Source organism: Trichosurus vulpecula, chromosome 1, assembly GCF_011100635.1.
Source record: "Trichosurus vulpecula isolate mTriVul1 chromosome 1, mTriVul1.pri, whole genome shotgun sequence".
Classification (NCBI taxonomy): Eukaryota; Metazoa; Chordata; class Mammalia; order Diprotodontia; family Phalangeridae; genus Trichosurus; species Trichosurus vulpecula.
In genome coordinates, this window is record NC_050573.1 from 553,874,672 (window position 1) to 553,902,114 (window position 27,443).

Here is a 27,443-nt window from a genome sequence, read left to right on the forward strand (position 1 = left end):
TAAGGACTCATGAATTAATGTGTATACAGAAATCAAAATAGTTTTCATCCCCTCAGAAGAAATAGAACAAAAGGAAAATCTCCCAAACACCTAAAATATTGATTCCCCACTTTGATTCTCCCATGGCCAAATTACCCAATGCACTCATGTTGGCCTCTTGTCTTTGGTCCCCACGTGGGGCGCCTTATAAGGAAGAGCTGCTCACCTGCAGCTATTCTCGCCACCGTTGGTGTGTAAGGATGTCTCAGCTCTCCGGAGACCCAGGCGGGTGAAGGAGTGGTACATGGTTAGCACCACGTCGCTGATGCTGTGGATCCCATCAGGCTCATCATAAACATTCTCCCAGTAGGACCTCAGACCTGGGGTGCCTGAGGGATAGTTCCCATAAAGGTAATAGTCCAGCTGGCCAATTATTTCTTGATTCACCGCAGCCTCAAATTTACGTGCAAAGAACGTCGGTCGGGCAGTTTGCTGCGCTCATGGGATGGAAAGAAACTTAGTTAATTATTGTCAGAACCAGAGGATGTTAAAGCTGGAAGTGGCATTAGAGATGGAATCTGGTCCTTTTATTTTAATCAAGAAACTGAGGGAAAGAGAATTAAAGTGTCTTGTTCAAGGCCAAACAGCTTTATGGTGGCTTATCATTACCCAGCTAGAGCTGGGGTCAGGAAGACTTATCTTCCAGAGTTCTAAGCTGTCATCAGACACTTACCAGCTGTGTGACCCTGGGCAAGTAACTTAACCTTGTTTCCTCATCTGTAAAATGAGCCAGAGAAGGAAATAGCAAACCACTCCAGTATCTTTGCCAAGAAAACCTCAAATGGGGTCATGAAGAGTTAGAAACGACTAACACAACTGAACAACACCACCTAGAACTAGATGTAATACTCCAGATGTGATCTAGCCAAAGCAAAACATAGCAGGCATGTTATTGCTTTAAATTTGGCCACTATTCGGCTATTAGTAAAGCCAGTATTGCATTAGCTCTATTTGAGCTCATAGTCTGCTAAAACTCCCAGGATCTTTTCCTAAGAACCAATTCCTAGTTTGTTCTCTATGCTTAGCTTTCTTGTCCTTTCTACGGTATTTGACACTGTTGACCACACTGTCTTGCTGAATATTCTGGGTTTTCATGACTCTGCTCTGTTCTGATTCTCTTCCAAACCTATCTGACTTGTCCTTCTTAGTCTCTTTTGTAGTATCATAATCTGTGTCCCAACCTCTAGGGTTGTTTATACCTGCAAACTCTGTCCGGGCCCTCTTTTTGGCTACTTGCTCTCCCTAGGTGATCTCACTCTTTTGTTTTTTGAGGGGGGAAGTCAGGGCAATTGGGGGCAAGTGACTTGCCCAAGGTCACACAGCTAGCAAGTGTGTCAAGTGTCTGAGGCCGGATTTGAACTCAGGTCCTCCCAATTCCAGGGCCGGTGCTCTACTCACTGTGCCACCTAGCTGCTCCCTCCCTAGGTGATCTCGCCAGCTTCTCAGGAATCAGCTATCTATCATCTCTATGCGGTGACTCTCAAACCCACACATTTAGCCCTTTTCTCTTGCCCCAGCTCTACTCCAACAGTTCCAGTCACTGCTAGACACCTCCACTTGGATGTCCTACACACATCTAAAACTCAACATATCCAAACCAAAACTTACCATTTTCCCCTGTGCCCCATCTTCTTCCTAGTATCTATTTTGAGAGTACCACCATTCTTCCCGGTCACCTTAGGTTTCTTAGGACACATTCTTGGCTCTTCACTCTCACTCTCCCAAGTCCTGCCAGTTCTGCATCTCTCACATCTGCACACGTTGCTCCACTCATAGCACGTCACCTCTTGCCTGAACTCCTGCCATAGACTCCTGATTGGTTTCCCTTTCCAGTCTCTCTCTCCTTTCCAATATATCATCCCCTTTGCTATCCAATTAACATTCCTAAAGTACAGGTCTGACTGTGTTACTTCCCTGCTCAGAAAGATCCATGGTTCCCTTTGGCCTCTGGGAAATAGAAAGGGTAGCTAGCAGGTTGGTGGGCCTGGAGTCAGGAAGACTCACCTTCCTGAGTTCAAATCTGACAAGCAGTGTGACCCTGGGCAAGTTGCTTAACCTTGTTACCTCAGTTGCCTCATCTTTAAAGTGAGCTGGAGACAGAAATGGCAAACCAATGAAGTATCTCTGCCAAGAAAACTATAAATGGGTTCATGAAGAGTCAGACAGGACTGAATGATACAATACTCATGTGTGTGTGTGTGTGTGTGTGTGTGTGTGTGTGTGTGTGTGTGAGAGAGAGAGAGAGAGAGAGAGAAAGAGAGAGAGAGAGACAGAGAGACGGAGAGACAGACAACACAAAAACAGACCAAGGAGAAGGGCCTTCTTGTCAGAAATTGCAACAACGAAGGAGAAGATGAGAAGATGTGAAGATGTAGGTGGAAGGAGGGGACTGGAATGTAGAGTGAGGGAGATCAGGGACCTCTCCTTAGTAAAGTAGGTTTAGTTCTGCTGAAATTAAAAAAAAAAAAAACAGAAGGAGAGGGAGTGGTGTTAGGGAGCTTCAGGAGAGAAGGTATGGAAGAGATACTGCAGGGAGTATGATAGAGAGTCAATCAGGAAAGAATAAAGGGATTATTATGTAAGAATTGACGTCCCATTTGAGATGACAGACTGTGAATTCTTAATCCAATTGGCACAGTTGCGTGGATTCCTTCAGCAGTGTTCAGTAGCAGAGGAGTAGAAAGAAACGAATCAGATGGTGCAAGTGACTGAGGTTTAAGAATTGGCATTGCATGAACTGTGATAGGACAAGAGGGCATGGGATTCAAGACTGAAAGGCAGTGTGCCTCCCAAAGTTCTGTCCCATCTCAAATTCATCTCAAACTCAACATGTCCATTACAAAAGTCATCAGCTTTCTCCCCAAACTCTAAACTCTCCTCTTTCCAGGTTCCCTATTACTGCTGGGGAATCACCATCCTCCCAGGGATACAACCTTCAACTTCATCCTCAACTACTCACACTCACACTGCCCCCAGCCCCCACCCAATCTGTTGTCAATTCATACCTTCTAACTCCATAACATAGCTAGTATGTTCTTTTCTCTCCATGCACATGGCCACTCGCCGCCTCGTCATCTGACAAATGCAATATCCTTCTAATTGTTCTCCTTGGCTCAAGTGTCTCCCCAATCCAATCCATTATCCACTTAGCTATCAAAGAGATTTTTTCTGAAGCTATCACACCCTCCCCCAACCCCAAGTTGTCTGTATTCTCTTTTTCAACGTCATACAAATACTTATTTATGTATATGCTATATCTAAAAGCAGGGTCCATGCTGATCCTATCTTTCCCAGAATCTGCCATAGTGTTTTAAGTGTATAAAACACATGTAATAGGCACCTAATACATGTTTGACCAATTAAATTGAAGCTTCAAGTTATCTTCAGATGTAAGTATACCATTTAAGACTTCACTTAAGTGACTGAAAAAAGTGTTCAACAGAACAGGATCAAGTACAGAGACCCGGGTAATCCTATTCTCTCTCTCTTATTCTCTCTCTCTCTCTCTCTCTCTCTCTCTCTCTCTCTCTCTCCCCCTATCTAATTTATCTTATCTTATCTATCTACCTATATATCTAATTTATCTTATCTATCTATCTATCCATTCCTCTAGGTTGACAGGGATCCACTATTTGTCATTTTTTGAGGCTTGTGTTGTGGCTGTTGTGAAGTAATGGAATTAATTTCTGGGGATGCAATTTCTTGTAAGCCTTTTAAAATATCATCTGCCTGAGAAACTATAGCTATGCTCTTGCCTGGAGGCAGGGGGCAGAACTAAAAGACCTTTCAAGGTCCTTCTCCTTGTATGATTCCCTGGTCACGTCCAGATTTTCTAAAAGGGCACTTTTCTATATTTATCAACCTCTTACACTGTTTTCTTTGAACAGTAACTTCAAGCTCTTTACAGCCAATGGATTCTTGATTTTTGACATTTGGGAATATGCTTGATCCTTAGGACACATGCAGGCTATTTACTGTGAAAGGAAGTGAGGTGTGTGTACACGAGTTAGTTCAATTCAACAAGCATTTGTTAAATCTCTATGTGCCAGGCACTGTGTAGGGTACTGAGCAGAAAAAAAGATAAATAGGAAAAAGTCCCTATGTCAAGTTGCTATTAGGAAAATAGACATAAGTGAATTCGTGGAAGGGAGGGAGATTAACAATGCAACTTCAGGAGAAGGGGCTCTTCAGAGGAGCCCTGAAGGGAGTTAGAGATTCTTAGGGGCAGAAGGGAGGAGAGAGGGCCTTCCAGGCATGGGAGACAGTCTGGGCAAAGCTGTGGGAGATGGAAGGAATGGCAAGCATGGGGAAGACCAAACAAGCCAGGCTGGGAGAAGCGTGAAGTGTGTGGAAGACAGTAATGCATGATAAGCAATCAATCAATGTGCCAGGAACTGGGAATACAAAAAGAGGTAAAGACAGTCCCTGCCCTCAAAGAGCTTACAATGGAATGGGGGAGACAACATGCAAACAAACACACGTAAAGGAAGCTATATACTGGATAAATAGGAAATAATAAAAGGAAGGCACTGGAAGTAAGAGAGATTAGGGAAAGTTTCTTGCTGAAGGGAGGATTTTAGTTGGGACTTAAAGGAAGCCAGGGAGGTTAGTAGGAGAGGAGAGAGAGCATTCCAGTCACGGGAGACAAAGAAAATACCCAGAGCCAAGAGATAAAGGGTCTTATTCTTAGAACATCCAGTAGGCTGGTGTCACTGGATCAAAGATGTGTAAGACAGGGAGTAAGGTGTGAGATGACTGGAAAGGTAAGAGAGGCTTAGATCTCTAAAGGCTGTAAATGCCAAATGGCGGAATTTGCATTTTGTTGCAAAGACAAAGGGAAACACTGCAATTTTTATGAGCAAAGAAGTGACATTGTCACACCTGTGCTTTTAGAAACATCAACTCGATACTGGCAATTTAGTTTTGTTCTCTCTTTTAAAAAAACAGATTAGCTAATCTATTTTATTTTATTAACTAGCTTTTAGTTAGGAAGATCAATTTAACAGTTTTGTGGAGTATGGAGGGACAGGAGAGAGGTCAAACGCTAGGAGACCAGTTAGCAATCTGTTGCTGGAGTCCTAGTGAGACATGAACTAGATTAGTGAGTTGGACTATGGTGGTAGTCACATGAGTAGGGAGAAGGGACAGATGTGAGAGGTATTGTAGAAGAACTGAGAAGGCTTACTGACTAGATATGAGGGGTAAGAAAGAAAAAGGAGCTGACAATGACTCCAAGGTTGTGGACTTGAGTGACTAGAAGGATGGTGGTAATCTCAATATGGAAGGCAGGAAGAGAGGAAGATTGGAGGGAAAGGACAGCATAAGCTTTGTTTTGGAGGTGTTGAGTACATTCATTTGGAGACGTCCAATAGGCAGTGGGTGATGTAGAACTGAAGTTCAGGAGAGAGACTAGGGTTGGATATACGGACTTTGGAGTCATTTGCATGGAAACAATAATTGAACTGATGGGAGCTGAGGAGATCATACAGAGAAAATACAGGGCAGTAGTTTGTTCTGTTAACTCTTAACAATGCTTTGTAAATCCCTAGGGTCTCTTTATAATATCTAGCTAGCATTTAACTAAGATATTTTGCATAATATTCTGTGATTATTTATTACTGGTGTAATAAAAGAATTTTTTGCACCAACCCTCTGGACCATCATCTTGAACTCTCAAGGGGTTTGTGAATTACTAAATGGGAGCCACTAGGGTAGAGGCAGCCCCTAGGTGCTACAGTGAAGAGAGCATTGGTCCAAGAGCCAGGAGGACTCCTCCTTCTGAGTTCAAATCTGGCCTCAGGTACTTCCTAGCTGTGTAACCCTGGGCAAGTCACTTAACCCTGTTTCTCTCGGTTTCCCCATCTATAAAATTAGCTGGAGAAGGAAATGGCAAACCACTTCAGTATCTCTACTAAGAAAACCTCAAATGGGGTCACGAAGAGTTGGACATGACTGAACAACAGTAACAAAGTGCAGAGAGCAGAGAGGAGGGCCTAGGCACGGAATCCTACTTTGCTCCTCCTGCATAGGGAAACGAAGGTAATTCTTCAAAGGACAGATTCTTACACAGGAAGGTAAGTGGTCCTGAAAACCCAGGGAGGAATGAATTTCTAGGAAAAAGGGGAGAGTCAACAGTGTCAACTGTCAAAGAGTAGCACCTTTGTTAAGTTAGAATTCCATGAAAATATTATTAATTCAGGCCAATCAGGGGAAGGCAATTGTGATCTGATAAAAAGTCTGAATTATGGAACAGTTATGCAATCAAGTAATGCCAAGGCACTGACAGTCCTGCTTCAATGGACTGATAATGCTCGTTTGTAATTAGCACATCAATTGCTCTCATTTAAATAGGTTCTGCTAGGTGTCTAAAACCAATTTAGTATTTTCTTGAGCAGGTCAAACATTCACTGTGCAATTTTGTTCACGTTATATAAATTTCCTTAATAGATCATACCCTCAAGGACAGCGAAAGGATACATTTCAACCCAGTTCCTGTCTGAATTAGCACAAATTCCGAATTAGTGGGGCCTGAACTAATTAGATCTCATGGCACCATGAAATTTGCCCTCAGAAATCAGCCCATCAGACAGCTGGGAAGTCGATGGAAGCTGATGTGTGTAAAACTTGAGGGAGCAGAAAGGGAAGGTCTGAGTACCTGTCTTGTTTGGTTCACACATTTTAGGCTTTCCTTTCCTAATCAAGGGAGAAAGAAAGGCAAGAAAATGCCAGGAAACCTATCACGTGTAAATAGGCTCGACACCAAGAAAGCAAGGAAATGTTGTACTGAGAACTCTTTCCAAACCTTCAAAGGGAACAGCAATTCTCTGCATAAAGAGAAAAAGGAAAATAGCAAAATGCTGGACAATACAGTCCAGCTACCTGGCAGCCAATTTAGTCAAGTGAATATCTGGAATAATAAACTGTACCCTTGGAGTCTCTGAATACAGCTTCCGTAGGGAGTCAGGGAGAAGAAAAATGGGGAGGCTCTTTGAATTGCTCAGTATTCTTAGGATCTGGGTTGTATATTAACGGCATCATCTGTCTGGGCAAGGGGAGATACTTTAGTCCCTACTGGGGATGAGGTAGGGAGCTAGGCAGCACCAAGAGGACACAGTATGGGACTGTGGGACCCAGAGGACCTCTGCCACCATTGTGACCTTGGCGAAGTTACTTAATACCTCTGGAGTTCCATTTTTCCCAACTGCAAAATAAGGGAGACTAAAGTGCCTCTCAGATCCCTTCTAATTGTCAATCTATGATCCTATGACCCTGTCTGAGGTCCCTGTATCACCCTTTGCCTCATTTTCTTCCCAGTGTGTTCAGATGACAAATAAGCCCTATTTTTTCCCCAACTTTTCCCTCTACATTTGTCTAGATTGCACGGTTCTTTGTTAAAAACTCTGATGATGATTATTTCAGGAGAAGGTTGATTGGGCCCATTACCATTAGTCTGAATTGTTATCAACCATTCTGACAAGGACGACATGAACTCTTGGGACTGGGATAGCCTTCCCCAACATAAAAGAGGGAAACCAAAGGGCACCCATTGAAACAGAGCATATTTTCAGCCCTTCTCTCTCCTAGAGGGCACTGGTTGACTACAGAGAGCAAAGGAACAGGTGGGTAGAGAAATAATATTGTAGCCTGGTGTGAAGCCAGAAGGGATCACGGCAGCTCAGGAGTCATCTGACTAATCAAAGCGCTTTCAAGCTAAGACGATTTCCCAAAAGCAGGAAAGGATTTGGGCTTTGGAGACACAGGAGGGGGTAGTAGAAAGAAAAAGCATATGGTGAGGATTGGGTTATGTTCTCTCACTCACTGAAATCCTCTCAGTGACCCAGATCATGCTGAGCCCAGCTGGAGAAGGCACAGGCCCCAGATGGGAAATGATGCTTTTTCTACCTGGATTTTCAGGGAGGGTTCCTTGTGAATGAGTGAGGAAAAGTCTAAATCAATTTTAGGAGATTAAAATGGGGACAGAAAAAGTGAAATCTCTACCTGCTATTCAAGGAAGACAGGCGGAATGCAATCAAGTTAAACCAGAGCAAGGGCTTAGGCAAAACACCCGTTGCAAGGTAATCTGTCTAGCACCATAATTTAACATTTGCAGTGGCTCTTTGGAAAGCAGCACGCAGATTCCATGTGTCTATTCTGTTGACCTGAAAGTAATTTGTTTAATCTTTCTTGGAGCGAGTAAAATATAACCTGGGGAATTTCAATCCTACTCAAGTAATGAGTTGAAAATTTCCCCAGTGCAAACTCATACTTTTCCGGTTCTGTTTGCGTCTGCAGGCAGCGAGTGGCAAGGATGAAAGCCAGGAGGAGGGAAGGAAGAAGCCTTCACAGTCAGCTTAATCCCAAGGCATCATGCGTGGGGGTGTGGTGTGGGTAGGAAGAGACAGAGAAGAAATGTCTGAAAGAGGTGGCTGTAAGAAAATTAGAATCAGAAGGGCAAAGGTTTATGGTTTCAGGTATAAAATCTGTAAGACTGAGACTAGGGAGAAAGGGAAAGAGAAAAGACAAGGGAGAGAGAAAGAAAGGGGGAAGAGAGGAGAAGCTTGGGAGGGAGTGGAGAAGAGAGAGAGAGAGAGAGAGAGAGAGAGAGAGAGAGAGAGAGAGAGAGAGAGAGAGAGAGAGAAGATGATGATACCAAAGAACCATATAGGCTGATTTTTTTTTCTTCCACTGAATTAACTGGTTATTTTGGCATTCTGCAGAGTTGTTCTAAACCAAAAGAGTCTAGTTTGACCTTATTTGAGGGCATTGTAAGACCATTTTTAATGGGGATACCATTACCACTCAAGGATGCTGATGATTTTCTCATTTTAGATTTCTATCATTCTGGGCACTGGGCCATTGTACTTTTTCATTTCTGGAATGGTCTGAATACCACAAGAGATGTGTACCATTCTCAATACCTCCTTTGCAGCAAGCTGAAGGGCAGGACAAGGAGACCTATCAGTTAAGACATGAGGAGGTATCGCAAAATGAGCCTGAGATGATGTCAAGCTACTGGGCTCTGGATTCTAAACACTGGACTATGAGATGTTAGGATAATCACTGTCTTCATGTCTGACTGATCATGAATGAATGAATAAAAATATGTTTTAATCCTTTCCTATTATCCAAATAATAATGGAGATACAAATGCAAAAATGAGAAAATCCCTTTCCTCAAGAAGCTTCCATCCTGGGCATTCAAATAGGCAAATAGTGGCCAGGGAGGACTATCAAAGTTTGAAAGCACCAGGGATGGTGAATAAATATTATTTATGAAATCCTTAATATGTGTGAAGCATTGGTGATGCTGCTGTTAAATCCAAGATGTGACTATAATAAGAAGAATGACCCTATAAGCCACACACACCAAACTGATCTCATTTCTCTGCAATCACTCTCAGATATGTGAGTTCCCCTGTATTTAACAAAGAATGTGTGTTTGTGTGCACATAACATTTGTGCTTACACGGGGGTAATGTTCATAGAAGAAGGTAGAAAAGCAAGGCCTCGTCCCATTTTCCTGGTTTTTTTTTTCTCCATGTTTTCCAGGTCTTATGGCCTATCAAGAGTAGGCTGTTGATGGGCACATCTGGCTGCATATCACAAACTGCACATCTGGCTTTTTGGACAACTGAGCATCAGGTACTTGTCCATTTCCTAAGACTAGAGCATCTCTACCTACGAGACAAACCAACATAAAGCACATGCCTCTCGCCCGGCCAATAGAGCAAGTCCTTATTCCCTGCCTCAGCCCCCATGCCCACACACAGACCCAGAAGGGTCAAGCTGTCTGGCCATCCTCTCACCTGGAAGCGGTGGAAATCGGCTGGCTTGAAGTCATTGGGGGAACAGCCACACCAGTCCACAATGTGCTTGTACTGGCATTTGCAGCCCAGCTTCCGGTTCCAGTTGGTGATGCGGAGATTGTTGTCCACCATGGTGTCACAGTGGGGGCTGTTTTCCAGGACGGTGTGGAAGAAGGACTGGGAGGAGACATAAAAGGCAGCTTGAGACCTGACCAATCCTTCCTTAACAATGGGGAAAGACGATCTTTTAACCCATCCAATCGCTCCCCTTTGGAGAGGAGACCTCTTATGTTCCTCTCACACAGCTCTGCTATGGAGGGACCCTCAGAAGGCAACACAGCACAGGCAGAAGGAAGCATCAGAGTCCATTTGGTTCTCACACATGCATCCTGCCTTGTAAGGCCTTCAGCCAGGAGAAGATCCTACCATGTTCAAGTCGTTACTGAGCAGCAGTGCTTATGTGAGCAGGCAGTGCTACTCCATCAATGCTTCCCAATGTGTGTGTGTGTGTGTGTGTGTGAACTCAAATGAAGTAGGCTTTCATATAATCTAGGTGTGAGTGTGTGTGTGAATGTGTGTGTGTGTGTGTGTGTGTGTGTGTGTGAACTCAAATGGAGTAGGCTTTCATATAATCTAGGTATGAGTGTGTGTGTGTGTGTGTGTGTGAACTCAAATGAAGTAGGCTTTCATATAATCTAGGTATGAGTGTGTGTGTGTGTGTGTGTGTGTGTGTGTATGTGCATACTCAAATGAGGTAGGCTTTCATACAATCTAGGACATTTTCAGTCCTATGAGGCACTTGATGCTACGAGGCTGGGAGAGGCAATGTGTCATAGAGGATGAAGCTAAAATGGACGGGTCCGAGTCAGGAAGGCCTGCGCTTGAATCCCACGTGAAACACGTATGAGGTAGCTGACTCTGGACAAGCCGACCTCTTTGAATCTCAGTTCCTCACCCACAAAATGGAGATCATAACTGCAGCACTTAGATTATGAGGACTAAATGAAAAAAAAGTATAAAGCTGTCTGTGAACCTTAAGGCGCTATACCTTCCACCATAACAAGGTCACAAGGTGCTATTACCTCACATGTCAGGTATTCTTATTGGGATTATGAATGCAACAAAAACTTCCTCTTCTCCCTTCCCCCAATTAGATTGTGTTCTACACTGGCAAAGCGAAGGAGAACCCTGAAGCAATTATCTGGATAAATTTAGCCAGAGACCAAACGCACTTTAGAGGCCCAAATCATCCTTACACAACTCCTGGGATGCTCTATTTACATTTGGGTAGTGTCACAGATGAGAATAAGAAGAAAAGGATTAGTCTGAAGACACCCTACTATCATTGGCTTCAACTGTCCATTTCCGAACCAGTCACGATCCGTGGAAGGCACAGGAGATGAGGGGCTCAGTGACGGGGTAGGGAAGTTGAAACGTACACGGTGCATCTCAAACAGAGGGGCCATTTCAGAAGGGAGAGCAGAGCTTAAAATTCAGCCTTGCTGAATACCTATTTAAAGGAGGGGCTAACCTTTATTTAGGAAAAAATACCTGAAAATGGTCTATAAATAAGCAGCAGTACGCGATCAGGTCCGACTCTCCCTGCCATCGCCTGACCCTCCTTTAATATTAAATGACAGGCCGGTGAATTTGGATTTTATGCTCGGATTGTCTATAAACCCATAGAGCCACAAACTCTTATTGAAGCAATGGAAAAAAATACCCAATTATCCTCTGCCCCGTGTCCTTTCATAATGATGCAGAAATTCCCTGCGAGATAATGGATGAAAAGGTTATCGGAGTTGAGAGAAAAGGTGATTTTAGCTGAAACAGGATTAGAAGCAGATTACTTAACATGTGTGCTGAATAATAATAATAATAATGATTTAAAAAAACCAAGCACATTATGACAAGTGCTATAATTCCCCTGAATGACAAAAAGCCACTTGTCCCCAGACCAAACTCATCATCCTCCCAGAAAACTCAGGGCTGGTGGCCAAGAGGCCCTGAAATCATTAAAAGATAGTCATCAAGTTAAACACTGAACAGGAAGGCAGCTGGGGCAGGGGAAGAGATTAGGGAGAATGGGGTGGAGTAGGGGCAGACAGTCAGCTGACCGTTGCTGGGAGGCTGCCATCTGGCTCCACAGAAATAGAACCTGCTCTAGAGTTTTAGGCTGAAGAATTGAGGGAAGAGAATTTTGAGATCTGTAGGGCAGTTTAATTATCTCTGATTTAGCACAGCTTTGAAAGAGGAGACAGCCAAGGTTTTTATATAGAAAATATTAAAAGTAGCTGCTGATTATAGAGCAATGAAAGTCATTCGAGACTCAACAATTTATCCCATGAGGTGAGGACCACAGATTTGATCATCCCGACTTTACAGATGACACATAGCTAAAACGTGACAAGTAACATTTGGATCCGCATCTTCCTGACTTTAAGTCTAGGCTCTATCGGTGGGACCGCATTGCCTCCCAGATTGAGGCTGTATATTCACCGTGTATCTAGGCATAGCAGTAGATAAGAGTGCTGGGCTTGGAGCCAGGAAGACCTGAGTTCAAATTCAGCATCAGACACTTATTGGCTATGTGACCCTGGGCAAGTCAACTAATGTTTGTCTGCCTCAATTTCCTCCTCTGTAAAATGGGGATCATATTAGCACCTACCTCTCAGGGTTGTGATGAGGATCCAATTAGATAATACTTGTAAAGCACTTAACACAGTGCCTGGCACACAGCAGGCACTATGTAAATACTTATTTCTCCCCTCCCTCCTTGGCTCCCCACGTGGCACCACCACTGGGATCAGGTACTTCTAGGCTTGGGGTAAGCATGTCTTTAATTCAAGGTGGCCTCAATGGCTACTACAACTGAAAACAGTGTCCTACAGTAAATGTTCTGAAGGATCACTGAATTCTTACTTTTCACCTGGATTTTTGATATCCAGTTTCACATAACTAAAAGTTCTTCGCTTCTCCTGAACCTCCAGTGAAAGGAACCAAGTATCTACCTCGGCAGGAAGCAAGGTGTAAGAGTAGAACTGCTTCATCTTGGTCACCAGGTCGTCGTTGGAGAAGGTCACGTATTCCACAAACTTTCGGTTCAGCAGGAACCAATCAGAGCCTCCGTCCACTGTGATGCCTTCAGGGATCTTCCGGTCACCCAAGCGCCACATGTGAGTGTCACACTCTAAGAAGAGGCGATCCAGTCCCTGTTTCCGAATAAACCTGGGAGAGATAAAGAAAACAGTTGCAGCCATGCCAACTGAAGGGGGGCTGTGCTCAGAGCCTGAGATAAAATGATACTAATGAGCTTGTATTTCTGTTTTTGAGGAAGCATAGAATGGTGGTTTGAGAGCTCGCTTCAGAGCCAGGAAGATGTGTGTTCAAGTCCTGTCTCTGACACATAATGACTATATGACCATGAGTAAGTCATTTCAACTTTTAGTGCTTTAGGCAACTTGCTGAGACTATAAAGTACAAGGGAAATGTAGCATACCAAAAAAAAAAATCACTCTAATAAATGGTAGGTGCTAAATGAATGAAACAACCAGCAAAGGCTCTAGGAAATGTGAAAAAAGAGAGAATTTCTGTCTAGGTCATCATAGAAAGATTTAGGGAGGAGACTAAATTCACATAGGCTTTGAGGAATAGGAAAGAGGATATCACTAACTTCTACCCCAGATGTTGTCATGTACTCAGCATTTTTAAAATCCCTCCTTTAATCTAGACCTAGATATAGCACTGCTCATGAAGCAATCATTCTCTCTTCCTACCAGTTACCAGTCCTCGCTTTGACTGCCAGGGTTCTCCAAATCTTGCCCTCATTCTCCCAGGTGCAAACCCTTTGGAAGAAAGGTAGGTGGTTACTGCTATTGTTTTAAAGAGTTTCACCAATTAGTAGGGGAAGATAAAATAAAACCAATTCATGGAGTTCAGAACTGCTGAGCTCCAGAACTCAGAAATACTATTTTAAGATAGCCTTGATCTAAGTATAAATAACTTGTACAACCTCCTAGGGGTTCACTCACCCCTGTGCCCATCTACCAACCCACCTGATTCTAGCATAGTGATGTCATTTTGGTCCTCTTCGAGAATGAAGGACAACCAACCAACTGACTGACCTGTCTATGTCCCTTGCTATGTGGCCACCCACTAGGATTCCTCTAGACATACTAGTCTGTGCATGACCAGAGAATGCTGAAATCCATTTACTTTTTTTTTTTTTTGGCTTCAAGATGAGCTTTCTCATTAAATTTCAGAATCAAGGGGATTCGGGAGTTGTTCCTTAGCTCTTAGCTCATTTGCAGGTGTGAGGAATCCTGATACTGGCTAAGCCCAATTCCACATAGAGATGAGACACTCAGAATGGAACAGGATCTCCAAGGTGATTGGGTTACCAGCAAGGAAGGATGGATGAAACCTCAGTAGTTGATTTGTTTACATTTGTCCCGGATCAGCTGCAAGCTCTGCTGGTTCCTTGTGCTTAGATGGAAGTCAGAGTTCATATCTCATTTACTTTTTAATTAGCAGCAATAAGGGAAAGGTCATCTTCTCATCTGGCTGGAAATAGCAGAGGGGACATACCAAAAAGGGGAAATCTCAAGTAAAGAAGCAGCAGTAGAAAAAACAAGAGATGTCTTTGGGGGACTGAGGGTGGTGGGGTTCTGAGCCAATCTGCAAAGTGACACCAGAACCAGTGGTGGGATTCAGCCTGGTTCACACTGGTTCAGTAGAACCGGTACCTAATTTTAGGTTGACTTTGGCGAACAGGTTGTTAGCGGGGGTGGGGCCTGTGCTCCCCATGTCAGTGGTGGGGGCAGCACCTTGGCTCAGTTCCATGTAGAACTGGTTAATTCATCTGAATCCCACTCCTGACCATAGCCCTTGCTTTCTGAATTCCAGAATAGAGCCTCACATCAGTGTTTGCTTACATGGCTCATAAAGGGTCCATGGCAAATCCCAACTGGGCCAGCCCAGAGATTCATTGGCATAAATGATACAGATCGATCCAGTCAAAGGACAAGCTTTTTTAAGCTTCTATGCCAACCACTGCGGATAGAAATACACTCTCCCAATGGCCTTTGGATATAAAGCTGGGACAAATAGAATTTCCTATGCTGAAGTCCAGAGATGGTAAGTGATTGACTGAGGACTACAAAGCAAGCCAGAGCTAGGATCAGAACTCAGTTCTCTACTCCTTAGTCTTTATTCTATCCAGAAGGTTTCCTATCTGGTAGATTCCCTCTTCTCTAAAAAGTCATCTCTATTTGTTAGCAAAATCAGCCCTAACTAAAGGATGACTTGATAAATGTATTTCTTTGCATTTCCTTGTAAATAAAAACCATGGGATGTATTCTCCTTTTCATCTGGTACTCTTTAAGAAGCACTGAGTTTGGTAAGACAAAATTATAACTTTATTTTGACTTGTATCTAATTATGCAACAATGCCCAATGATATTTCCCCCATTCCTGACATTTTAAATTAAAAACAAAATATAATTTATTAACTCAAAATAGTACTTGTCTACAGAATAAACAGAAGAGAAGAAAGAAGTGCAGGTAAGAAGGCTTCTGAAATTATTCCTTCCATGAATCAGCTTCTAATTTCATGTTCCATTATAAGGGATAATAGCACAGTCTTGCAATTTTAATGTGCTGTCCTAGACCATAATATTCAAATACAATATTTATGCAGTAATCTAGAAAATGAAATATTCATGAGGTTGGAAGATTGGTTGCTGTATTTACTTCATTCAAAAGTAATAAACTGCAAATGCACATTTTGGTTAATTATGAGTAAATAGCCCCAACCAATTACCCATGTCTTAGAAAACTTCCCAGGGAGACAGAGGACAATCGCCAATGGCAGCTCCCAGACCTAGGGCCTGGGTTTTGTGCTATGGGGAAATAAATCGAACACTTTGATGAAAACTTTTGGTACCCACTTATCTAATGGTAGACCCAAACTAGCTAGTTGGCTAACCAACCAACCAACCAATCTACCAACATGTTCAGGATTATCTGTATTTCATTAGCTGAAAATATTCTATTTCTGATTTTGGGGGCAGGGGGAGAGGGGAGGGAGAAGGTATGTAAAAAGTCATCACGATGTATTGAGAAGAGTATTATCTGACTCAGGAGCCAGAAAATCCAGGATCTGGTACTGTCTGTACCATTTAAAGTCATTTTGGTCAAGCTATCTAGTTATTTTGAAACTCAGTTTCCTCTTCTCTAACATGGAGATAATAATCCCTGCTATGGCTCTCTTTATTGGCTCAGGTCAGATCAGGTCAGTTTAGGTTAATTCATTTTAATATGATTTAATTTAAAAAAAGTACTAAGCACCTACTTGTGTTTAAGGCAACTGCTAGGTGCTTCTATGGAAAAAGGAAAATTAATCCTTGCTCTCAAGGACTTTCTATTGGGAATTTCTAAGATCCTTTCTGGTTCTATCAGTCACTGGAATAGAAACTACATGAAGATTCTTAAACATCCTAATTGTAGGTATGCTAATCACTCTATTTTGTCGAATCAAGGTCACAAAAGGGAAAGGGGGCCAAGAAAGATACTTAAAATGGAGCCAATCTGATTTTAGAAAAATCATGCTAGAAAATGCTAGAAAAAAAAAACAGTTTAAAAAATTTTTTAAACATGGCAGAGTTGTGAAGTAGAACAGAATGTTAGAGTTGGGGGTGGGAGGAGGACCTTAAAGATTAGCTGGTCTAACCCTATCGTTTTAGGAATGAGTGAACTTGATGTCTCGAACACTTGACAGGTATATCTGATACTTTATGTAAATGATTAGTTTATTTCCTTTGAAAAAGAGAAAAGAATTCTGAAAATCATTATTTGGTGTGGGATAGGGAAAGGGAGTTCTGCAGCCTTAACCTGCTTTTGGCACCTCTCACTGTGCTGCCTGATGGAGGGGCAGTTGATTCAACAGGTGCAGATACTGGTTTCCTGCCAAAGCAGAAATTGGGCAGTGAGGTGGCACAGTGGGCAGAGTGCTGGGCCTGGAGTCAGGAACACTCAACCTCATGACAAAAGAAAAGTCTATTAGAGTAGATGCTCTTTCTCTACATGACAGATTCCTACTCCTTCATGCTTCGGAGGAAATGGCTTTCAGAGTGACTGTGACAAATACACATACGTATCTCTAGGGGCAGCTACATGGTGCAGGGGAGTGAGCACCAGGCCTGGAGTCAGGAGGACCTGAGTTCAAATCTGACCTTAGACATTAGTGTGTGACCCTGGGCAAGTCACTTAACCTTGTTTGCCTCAGCTTCCTCATCTGTAAAATGAACTGGAGCAGGTAACAGCAAACCACTCCAATATCTTTGCCAAGAAAACCCCAAATGGGGTCATAAAACGTCAGACATGACTAATCTTTCTATAATCATCAATTCCTTCTGTGGAGGTTTGCACAGGACATTGGAATAGGCCACATCTGTCAATCAGCAGTAGGTTGTGTTTGTCCTTCGTTTTCGAAGAGGACCATGGCATCAGGGAGATGATGACATGACTTGCAGTTGACTTTGATTTGAGTGAGGGAGGGCTGTGCAAGGTCAGCAGCCTCACTTTCTCCTCCAGAGACATCTGCGTCCACTGACCAAATATTCATCAGAATGACTGGAGAGGACCCAGGATGCATTGGGAGACCTTGGTCCTTTTAGACTAAGGCCGTTTCAAGTACTCACTTAGTGAAGTAATTCCCATTCAGTGGATAGGCCTCTTTAAGAAGTAAGTCAAGGGAGGGCCCCTTTAATTAGAAAAAAAAATCAAGCTGGGAGGGGAAGACCCTCAGGGTTGTTGTTCCAAAGAGAAACGGTTACCATTGACATGGGTCATACAGGTCCTAAGTGGCAGAGCTGGATTCTAACTCAACATCCTTTTGACTTTGAACACAGCAAGGGGACTAAGGCAATGTGCATGTGTGTTTCTGAGTGGGGATGGGGTTTGACTATCATGGATAAATTTCCAGTTTTTTGGGGGGGGGGTAAGAGAGGGGATAGCAGAGCTTATTGCTTTGGTAATGAATATTATATCACTAAATATAAGCTCCTGGAGGTCAGGAACTGTATTTTATCCTCCCTCCCTCCCTTTCTCCCTTCCTTCCTTCCTTCCTTCCTTCCTTCCTTCCTTCCTTCCTTCCTTCCTTCCTTCCTTCCTTCCTTCCCTCTAATTCCTAACACAGAATTTTGCACAAAGTAGGCACTTAGCAAAAAAGTTTTTTTATCCTACTTTTTAAATCCCATTTACAGAGCGCTCTGAACATATCTCATTCATTTCAACAAGCGTTTTTAAGCACCTACTATATGTGCATGCACGGGGGTTTGTTGTTCCGTCTTTTCAGTTATGTCCAACTCTTTGTGACTTTATTTTGGGGTTTTCTTGGTAAAGATACTGGAGTGCTTTGCTATTTCCTTCTCCAGCTCATTTTACAACCAGGAATCTGAGGCAACCAGGGTGAAGTGACTTGCCCACAGTTACACAGCTGGTAAGTCTCTGAGGTAAAATTGGAACTCAGGTCTTCCTGACTTCAGGCCCAGCACTCTACCTGCTGTGTCATCTAGATGCCCTTAGTCACTGGAGGCAAAAAAGAAACAGTTCCTGTCCTCAAGGAGCTTCCAAACATACTGTTTCAGGGGACGCAGGAAGACACTGATAAAGGTTTGTTGAATGATTTTTGCAGCTTCTGGGAATTATCACTTTGTCACAGGTTTTTTGCTCTTTTCACTTTTCAGCAAGTCCTTTTCCTTTAACCCTCTACTTTATGGACTCTCAATCTTTAATAAAAATTCTCTCCTCTTTCAAAACTGTCTTGCAAATAGGCCCTTCTCAAGTCATTCATATATCCCTGAGGATCTAGTATCTATCTCTTTTCACTTGCTGCCCCACCCATGCTACTCCTTCCCCATGCGCACTCCCTTCAGATAAACAAAGGGAGAAAGAGGGAGAGGGAGTCACTAGAGAATGAAACAGCACCTACTTGTTCTGGCGAGATTAGCCAGGATTTCCCCTGGCCCAGAAGACAATTGGAATCGAGAAAAGGGCTGAATTAAAAATTCCTGCAGTTTCAAAAAAGACTGGGTAAAGAGGAGAAAGAACAAATTGACAAGAGAAGGAACTGGCATACAGAGTCTTCCCCCAGGATCTGCCAATGAATGGCATCTCCGAACAGGCTTCACAAGGTCAAAAGATGAATTATTTTGGTTCAGCTTTCTTGGGCTCTGAAGGAAATATTATAAATACCATCTCAATTAATGACTGAACTTTCTAAAAGAAATTCTTTAAGCTTTCCTACATTAGCATAACTTAGAAGAAAATTATAAGTTGTAAAAATGGCATTCAGCTTCCATGCTACCTCCCAGATGTAACAAATCTGCTCAAATCAGGAGGCAGCTCAAATCAGGAGGCAACGCAAATGGAAACAGATGAGATGATACAGATTCATCCCTATGAGGCAAGGTATGGATTTAGAAAATAGCTTGGTATAGGAAATTCTTTGTTTTTATCCCTGAAAGAGCACTGGGGTCATGGTAATCCACAGAATAAGGAATTCCATTTACTTCATGTCCATGCCTGGGCAGACCAGTTGTGCATCTCACACAATGGATAGAGTCTTGGACTTGGTGATCAGCAACACTTGGGTGCAAATTCAGCTTGAGACTAGCTGTGTGACCCTGGGTGAGTCACTTAATCGCTGTTTGCTTCAGTTTCCTCAGTTGTGAGACGGGGATCATGATAGCACTCATTTCCCAGGGTTGTTGTGTGGATAAGATGAGATAATATTTGTAGAGCGCTTTGCAAATCTTAAAACACTATATAAAGGCTAGCTATTGTTATTATTAATCATTAAAGGTGAGAACTGTACTGGGTATGATGAACACAGAAGATTTCATGCCATGTTAGATGCAGAAGTGACCCAAGATACTATCTAGTCCAATTTCCTTTATTTTATAGATATTTTAAGAAACTGAGGTTGGTTAGTTGAAACTGGGACAAGAATCAAGATCTTCTGATTTTCAGACCCTCAGACCACTGGTCACTACACCAAGATAATCACGCTAGGGGAGCGATCTTAGTACTTGAGGAAGGAGCTCTTTTATCAGCTTGGATATTCACAGAAACACAGGAGGGACCGAACTTGAAGGGCTCTCAAAGGTCATACAGTCTACTCAAACCTGAAGAAGAATCCCATCGAAAGCCCAGTGAGGAGTCGACCATGGAGCCTCTGTTAGTGAATGGGAGCCCACTTCTGAGGGAGCCTATTCCACCGCTGTTTAGTTGGGTAAGACTCTCCATGAGTCCATGGACCATACCGTCCATGGAGTTTTCTTGGCAAAGATACTACAGTGGTTTGCTATTTCCTTCTCCAGTGGATTAATACAAACAGAGGTTAAGTGACTTGCCCAGGGTTGCACAGCTAATAAGTGTCTGAAGCTGGATCTGAAGTCAAGTTTTCTTGATTCCAGGTCCAGTGCGTTATCCACTGAGCCACCCAGCTGCCGCCATTTTTACACAGTTTTAATTGTTAGGATTTTTCTTCTTTATATTGAGTCAAATTTTGCCTTTACAACTTTTCTCCATGACACTCCATTCTGTTCTCAACAAAACAAGACTTCTATATGACAACTTTTCAAATACATGAAGACAGCTCTCACTTTGCTCCCTCCCAAACAGACTTCCTTTCTCCAAGCTAAACATAACCTTCAGGAATTCTTATAGAGAATGGCTTACAGTCCTCTCCACCTATACACACTCAAATCCTATGAATAAGCTCTATTTTCCAGTATCGTAAAATGTTGCACATAGAACTGAATATAGTGTACTTCATTTGGGATGACCAAGGCCAAGTACAGTGGAATTTTATCACCTCCTTTATCCTGAATACATTTCCCACCCACCCTCGCTCCCCACGTCCAGATTAGGGGTCACCCTGCCCAGGCAGCCAGGGAGCTAAGCATCATTCTTATATTTCAAAATACAATAAAATATTATTTAAAAATATAAAACTTGTCTGGTTAACCACAGTTTGCCAACTCCTGGTTGACTTGTGATTTCATTAGTGTGGCAAGTTCCTGAGTAAGAAAACTCTCTAACAAGGCATACTGGACACTGTTCTGTTACTTAGAGTCTTGAGACCAGGTCACACAGACGGTCAGAGAACTTGAACCCAGACTGCCCTCATCCTTATGTAGCCTAAATTTGAATGGGCTCTCTTGGCTGCCATACCACATTTGACTAATACTGAATATGTAGTCCACCAAACTCTCCATGTGTTTTTCTATGAACCTCTGTGAGTTTTTTTTCCCTAGCCATTCTTGTCCTGTATTTATACATTTGTATTTTGACCTCAAGTACATTTATCTTCATTAAGTTGCCATTAGACTGTGATCTCATGGAGGGGAGGGCACATCTTTTGTATCCTCAGCACAGTACCTGGCACACAGTAGGCGCTTAATAAATACTAACTTGACTGACTAATTATGTTTCCTATCAGATTTGGCCTGCTGTTCAAATCTGTCAAAATCTTTCTGGATCCTGTCTTTAATCCAACATGTCTAGCTACTCTTCTAGCATTATGTTATCTGGAAATTTAATAAGCTTGACATCTATGTCTTCATCTGACTTGCTGATAAAAATATTGATCAGCACAGAGCCAAAGACAGATTTACTAGTGGGTGTCTAATAGAGCCCTACCTCTAGGTCAACTAAATTAGTCATTCGGCCAGTTCCAGATATACTCAACTGTTCTATCCAGCTCCATCTTTTGATTCTGCCCCCAAGCCTATCAAGAGAAACTCTGTCAAATATCTTGCTAAAAATCTGGGTATTTATCTGTGGTCCTAATCACCAATTTAGAATTCCTGCTGAAAAATGCAATGAGATTACTTTATCACAACTTGTTTCTTCCTGACCAAATGGTATGTCAATGATCACTGCTTTCCCTTCTAAACGTTAACAATCAATCCTTTTAATAATACATTTTTGAATGTTTCCAGGACTTGAAGTTGCATTCACTTGGCTATAGTTTAGACACTCCACCTGCTTACCGCACCCCCCTTTCATTAAATTGGGACGTTTGCACTTTTCTAGTCCTGGGGCCCCTCTCCAACTGTGTGTGAGTTTCCGGAAATCAATGATATCAGCTCAGAAATCAAATGAGCTTGTTCCTTCAGTCCCCAGGGATGTCATTTTTCTAAGACTGGTGACCTGAACATACAATATCTCTGTGTCTTTTGAACAGAGGGTCACCAACTGCTACCCTTCCATTATGATGGAGGTTCACTGGGTCTTATCATCTGCTTTGCCACTGCACCCTAATGACCACTTGGATTTACCATCTGCCTTTCCTCTGTGCCCCACCCCCCAGGCTCTCAGGTATTCATTATATGCCTTGTCACTAAACCCTAAGGATGCCTGGGCCTTGTTATCTGTCCTGCAGCTGAACAGTAAAGGGACTGTTTCTCTTTTCTACTTGTATTGACAGAGCTTGGCATAGTGCTTGGCCTCTCCTAAGTGTTTAATAGATGCTTTTCCATTCATTCATCTATCCATCTGAGTAGATGGTTTTTGTTAATTTCTAGGGGGCAAAAAAATTAGTACGTGGTTGTAGCATTCTGGCTATGAACCTCTGCAAGTTAAGGTAGGTGGCCTTAGATAACAGACACAGTCCACCCCTGGGTCTGTACCAGAAGCCTTCCCAGCTTGGCAGAATGTGCCGGGGCTTGCAGGGAGCCCTCTGGCAAAGGTTACCTCCAAGCTATGGTAAGACAGTGGACTTTATGATGAAAACCATACCTGCCCCTTCAGGACTCACCAAGCGCTGTTCAGATTCCTCAACCCCTCCAACACACCAGTGTGTATACATGAGAGTGGGATAGGGGGAGACAGAAGCTTTGTTTGCTTGATTCGAAGGGTGGCAGCAGGCCAGACAGTTCTGAGTCTATTCAGCAATGGAGAAGCAGGTGCTGATCACCCCCAAAACTGTGGCCCTCAGCTCCCCATCGCAGCTAACGATGCTGCCAGTCAAAGACGCAGGATGGCTTCTGGGCAGAAAAATGAATTCACCTCAGGCTTAACCTGAGGGCAGAGGGGAAAGATTCTGGAAAAGGACAGACTTGGGGCTAACCCCAATTACGTCCAAGTCGAAAACACATGTTGCAAAGGAAATGTGGAGTTGTAAGAGGGAAATAGCCTAATGGCTTAAATTAGGATTTCTTAAAGAACCTCAGGACGGAGAGCTCAGTCACCGTGGGCTGATCAATACTGACGCTTGCTCTGTTGGTGGGGCTTTCTGGATGGGGCTTCCTCTACGCCCCAGGAAGATGGGTTGGTTAGAAGCCTGAATCAAGACTCCATAGTCCAGTGTTCATACAGCATTTGAATGTTTACAAAATGCCAGCTCATGTGATCCTCACAACAACCCTGTCAGGTGGGTCCTATTGTTATCCCCAATGTAAAGAAAGCACTTTAGAGGTAGAAAAGGCCTAAATACAAGTAGAACATTATTACTATTCCTTCACCTTGACCTTGATTTTGTTTCTGGCCCTGCCTCGATTTCCCCATCTACAAGAGGAAGACACAAACATCACCTATCCATTTTACAATGTTCTGAGGAAATGTGCTGGGGTCCTGCGGCTCTCTCGTCTATGAGGCAGTGACACTGAGTAAACAGCGCCACACAAGTGTCTTCCTATAATTAGCACAGGGTCGTGGGTTCACAAGTTTAAAGCTGGAAAGGAACGGGGAGGCTATTGAATCGAACTCCCTCATTTTACAGGTGAGGAAACTAAGGGTGACAGGGCTTAAGTGACTTATCCAGGGCCACACTTGCATGAAGCAGGATTTGAATTCAGGTCTTCCTAACTCCAAGCCTAACCCTCCATCCCCTTCGATTCCTCACTGCCACTTAACAGGTTGGTGTCATTTTGATTGCCAATTTAAAAGCATTTAAAAAAAGAAAAGAAAATGGTGACAAAGTTATCCTCTTTAGAACACCGCCCCCCCCATAAAGAGGGGAGAGCTCATCGGGAATGCTAATGATTACTTTGACATAGCTGTCACAATTGGATTAACTAAAGGGAACATGCAACACTGATACATTCCCAATCAGATTTAAGAAAAGCAAAAGGGAAAATGAAATCTGTTTTACTCACAGGGGATTAAATATTAATCATCTCCTCACATCAATCCTAATGTTACATGACATCCAAGTGGAAAGTCTCCTCAAGATAAACAAGTTGGCACCAACCATCTTTTAGACAGTACATTTCTCAGCAGTGTTTCCTGGGTTCTCTCTTGTCTTCAGTGCCAACATTTGGCTTAAACAGTTGCCTGCTTATAGCTCAAAAGAGGTTTAGGCCTGATGACTGGTTCAGTGCCACTAATCAGAAAAGGAGCATTTTTCTTCCCTCCCTCCATTACTCTGCCCACTGACAAAGCCAGATGATTACCTACAGCCAGTTAGGTGAATTCCTCTATGGCGACCTATGGGAAGGCCATGGGCAGGGTCCTCTCTGGGTCTCAGTTTCTATAAAAAGAAGGGGCTGGACTAGATGAGGTCCTCTCCACTTAGATATTTATGATTCTATAACTTAATATAGTGTATGTCACACAGTAGGTGCTTAATAGATGCTTATTGACTGATTGACTTCATTCCTTTCACTTTTGGCGTGCAGCTTTTAACCTTAAATAGTTTTTCAGCAGATGGCAAACTCCATACCAGATTCTCTACCACATGTTGACTATGAGGTAAGCCTTTCAGAGGGATGTCTTGTCCTCAGGGTCAGCCTTCCCCATAAAATGCTGACTCTATTTTATGTTTTTAGGGGATCCAGGAAGACTCCTTCCCTCCTCTCTTGGCCTTGAAATTCCTTTAGTCTTGTATTCTACAAACAAGCTTAGAATGGAAATGCTCCCTTCACTGCTCTCACAGTGACATAGTCACATGAAGGTGTGAATAAATGCAACTAGGTCCTCTCCTGAGAGCAGATTTTGCCACCAAAGAGAGACCAGCGGGACTCTGGAATTACTGAAAACTTGACCAGCTCCCCGAATTGTCTTAGGCCAATCTGCCCCTTCCTTGTCTCTTTCATCAAATGCCATTCTATGTTAAGCTGAAGGTAGCACCTTCTAAACAAAATCTGAGGAAGTCAAAGGATAAATTGAGTGCGCTCTCTCAATCTCTCTCTCTCTCTCTCTGTCTGTCTCTCTCTCAACTTTGGAGAAGAGAATTTTTTTTCCTTTCCTTTTCGGAGACTAAGAATTCACTAAATTGCTCAATTTCTGTATGTCTATAAGATCTTTGAAGAAAAAGACCGACCGCTTTAAAAAAACATTTTTGCCTTGGTACTGAGCTGCAGATGGGGGGGTAAAAAGGAAAGAGAGCCAGGCCTGGATTCAGGAAGACTCAGCTGCGTGTTTTCAAATCTAGCCTCAGACACTTACTAGCTGGGTGACCCTGGGCAAGTCACTTCACCCTTTTGCCTCAGTTTCCTCATCTGTAAAATGAGCCAGAGAAGGAAATGGAAAACTACTCCAGTATCATTGCCAAGAAAACCCCAAATGGGGTCACAGAGAGTCAGACACAACTGAAAAATGACTAAGTGACAACAACTAAGCTGTGCGCAGTAGACACTTAAAGATGCTCGTTACACTGAACGGCCAGATGATCAGCCAGAAAGGTGGTTGGGGGAAAGATGCTTCAGGGCCAGGGAACTTGCAGACTTGAGCTACGCCTGCTTTTTAACAATCCTAAGAATAACTAGCATTAATATGCCACCTTAAAGTTGCCAAGGGCTTTACAAATATCTCAGTTTATTCTCACAACAACCTTGGGAGGTTGCTATTATCTCTGTTTTACAGATGAGGAAACTGAGGCAGAGAGAAGCTAAGGGTCTTGCCCAAGGTCACGCAGACAGTGTCTGAGGCAAGATTTAAACTCCAATCTTCTTGACTCCAGGGCCAGCACTCTGCCTACTGTGCCACTCAGCCACCTCAAGAACTCGGTCCTAGAGCAAAACCCAAAACCTCAAGGAAAACGTGTCTTCCATCTGCCCCTCTGCAGGAAGTCCAGGACAGCAGAATAGAACAAGCATTCAGTCAACAAGCACTTGTTACATGCCAGGCACCTGTTAGGCTCTGGGGATGGGATGAACGAAACAATCCCCACTTTCCAGGAGTTTACATTCAAGCCAATGGCAGAAATTAGCAGAGTTTTAAAGATGTTTGCCTGGAGGAGAGAGAAGCAGTAGATGTGATGATTATGCTTCTCCTGCTAATCTTACAGGAGGTGCTGGTGCAAAGATGGTGACAAAATAAACAAAAGGGCACGTCTCGGTCCTAAGAACACACACTTTTAAGGCCCCAGCTTGCTCTGCAGCCCAGAAGAAACCATCGTAACTGATGCATCTGATGGAGTAGAGGGGCAAAGGATACAGCCCAATTCCCGTCCCAGGGTGGATGCTTGTATAGGACATTAGTAATGCGAGTTTTCTGCCAAGACAACAACTGGCATCCGCCTCCTGCGGGATGAGGCCTAGTTATGTAAACCATGGGCTCCACCCGTTAACAAAGATGACTGCATGTCTAGAGGAGATCCGGGGTCACATCAACGACAAATATTTATTAAGGGTCTGCTGTGTGCCAGGCACTGTGCATGAAAGCCACTGGGGATCTAAGTACCAAGAACGGAGTGATGCCTACTTTCCCAATTACCTTAATGTTGTTGTTCAGTCACGTCTGACTCTTTGTGACCTTGTTTGGGGTTTTCTTGGCAGAGATACTGGCATGGTTTGCCATTTCCTTCTCCAGCTCATTTTACAGATGAGGAAACTGAGGCAAACAGGGTAAAGCAACTTGCCCAAGATCAGACAGCTAGCAAGTGTCTGATGCCAGATTTGAACTCATGAAGGTGAGTCTTCCTGACTCCAGGCCTGGAGCTCTATGCGCTGACCTGCACTGCCTAGCTGCTCATCCCAATGAGCTTACAGGAAAATACCAAGAAACAGCTGGTAACACAAACGAATGGAAAAAGATTAGGCCTAAATCTTATTTTCCCATCCTCTCTCACTTCACGGGGTTGTATCCTTTCTGTTCTGTAGAGACTGTATTGAAATGTCTCCCACTTACCAACTTCCCATCACACCAACATTGCTAGAAAGATACCTGTTCAACCATCCTTGGCAATGCCATAATCAGTGGCTGACAATAAGTTGCCTTCTAGCTGTATGGGACTGATGGAGGATGGTGGGGAGTGGGGAATGGACAGTGACTCACTCCTCCTCCACTCAGCTCCAGACAGAGCAATAGGTCTCAGGAAAGTGGGCCACATGCATCATTTGACTGGACCGAGGAGGCGAGACTCTTATTCACAACAGGTCAGGATCCCCTTGATTAAAAGCTGACTTGTGCCTTCAAGAGGAGGAGAGAGGGTGCCCACCTCCACTAACTTTTATATCTGAAAGAACTTGATAGGGAGAAAGTACCGTACTGCCCCTAGTCTCCTGGAGAACAAAAGCAAGCCATCCTAGATCCTAGCAAGAAGGAATGTGGCTAGGAATGTGGCATGACCAGACCACAAAAGGAGTGG

The 27,443-nt window shown here is 43.2% G+C and overlaps 1 protein-coding gene across 1 annotated transcript in view; it reads right to left on the reverse strand.

The window, feature by feature from the left end:
* Positions 1 to 27,443, reverse strand: part of XYLT1 (xylosyltransferase 1) — a 232,411-nt gene that overhangs the window by 38,126 nt on the left and 166,842 nt on the right. The window contains exons 6-8 of the mRNA XM_036741727.1: positions 12,856 to 13,072; positions 9,845 to 10,021; positions 206 to 471 (exon numbers count right to left, since the gene is read on the reverse strand). Of these exons, the coding sequence (XP_036597622.1) occupies positions 206 to 471; positions 9,845 to 10,021; positions 12,856 to 13,072 (660 nt within the window). The remainder of the gene's footprint in view (positions 1 to 205; positions 472 to 9,844; positions 10,022 to 12,855; positions 13,073 to 27,443) is intronic.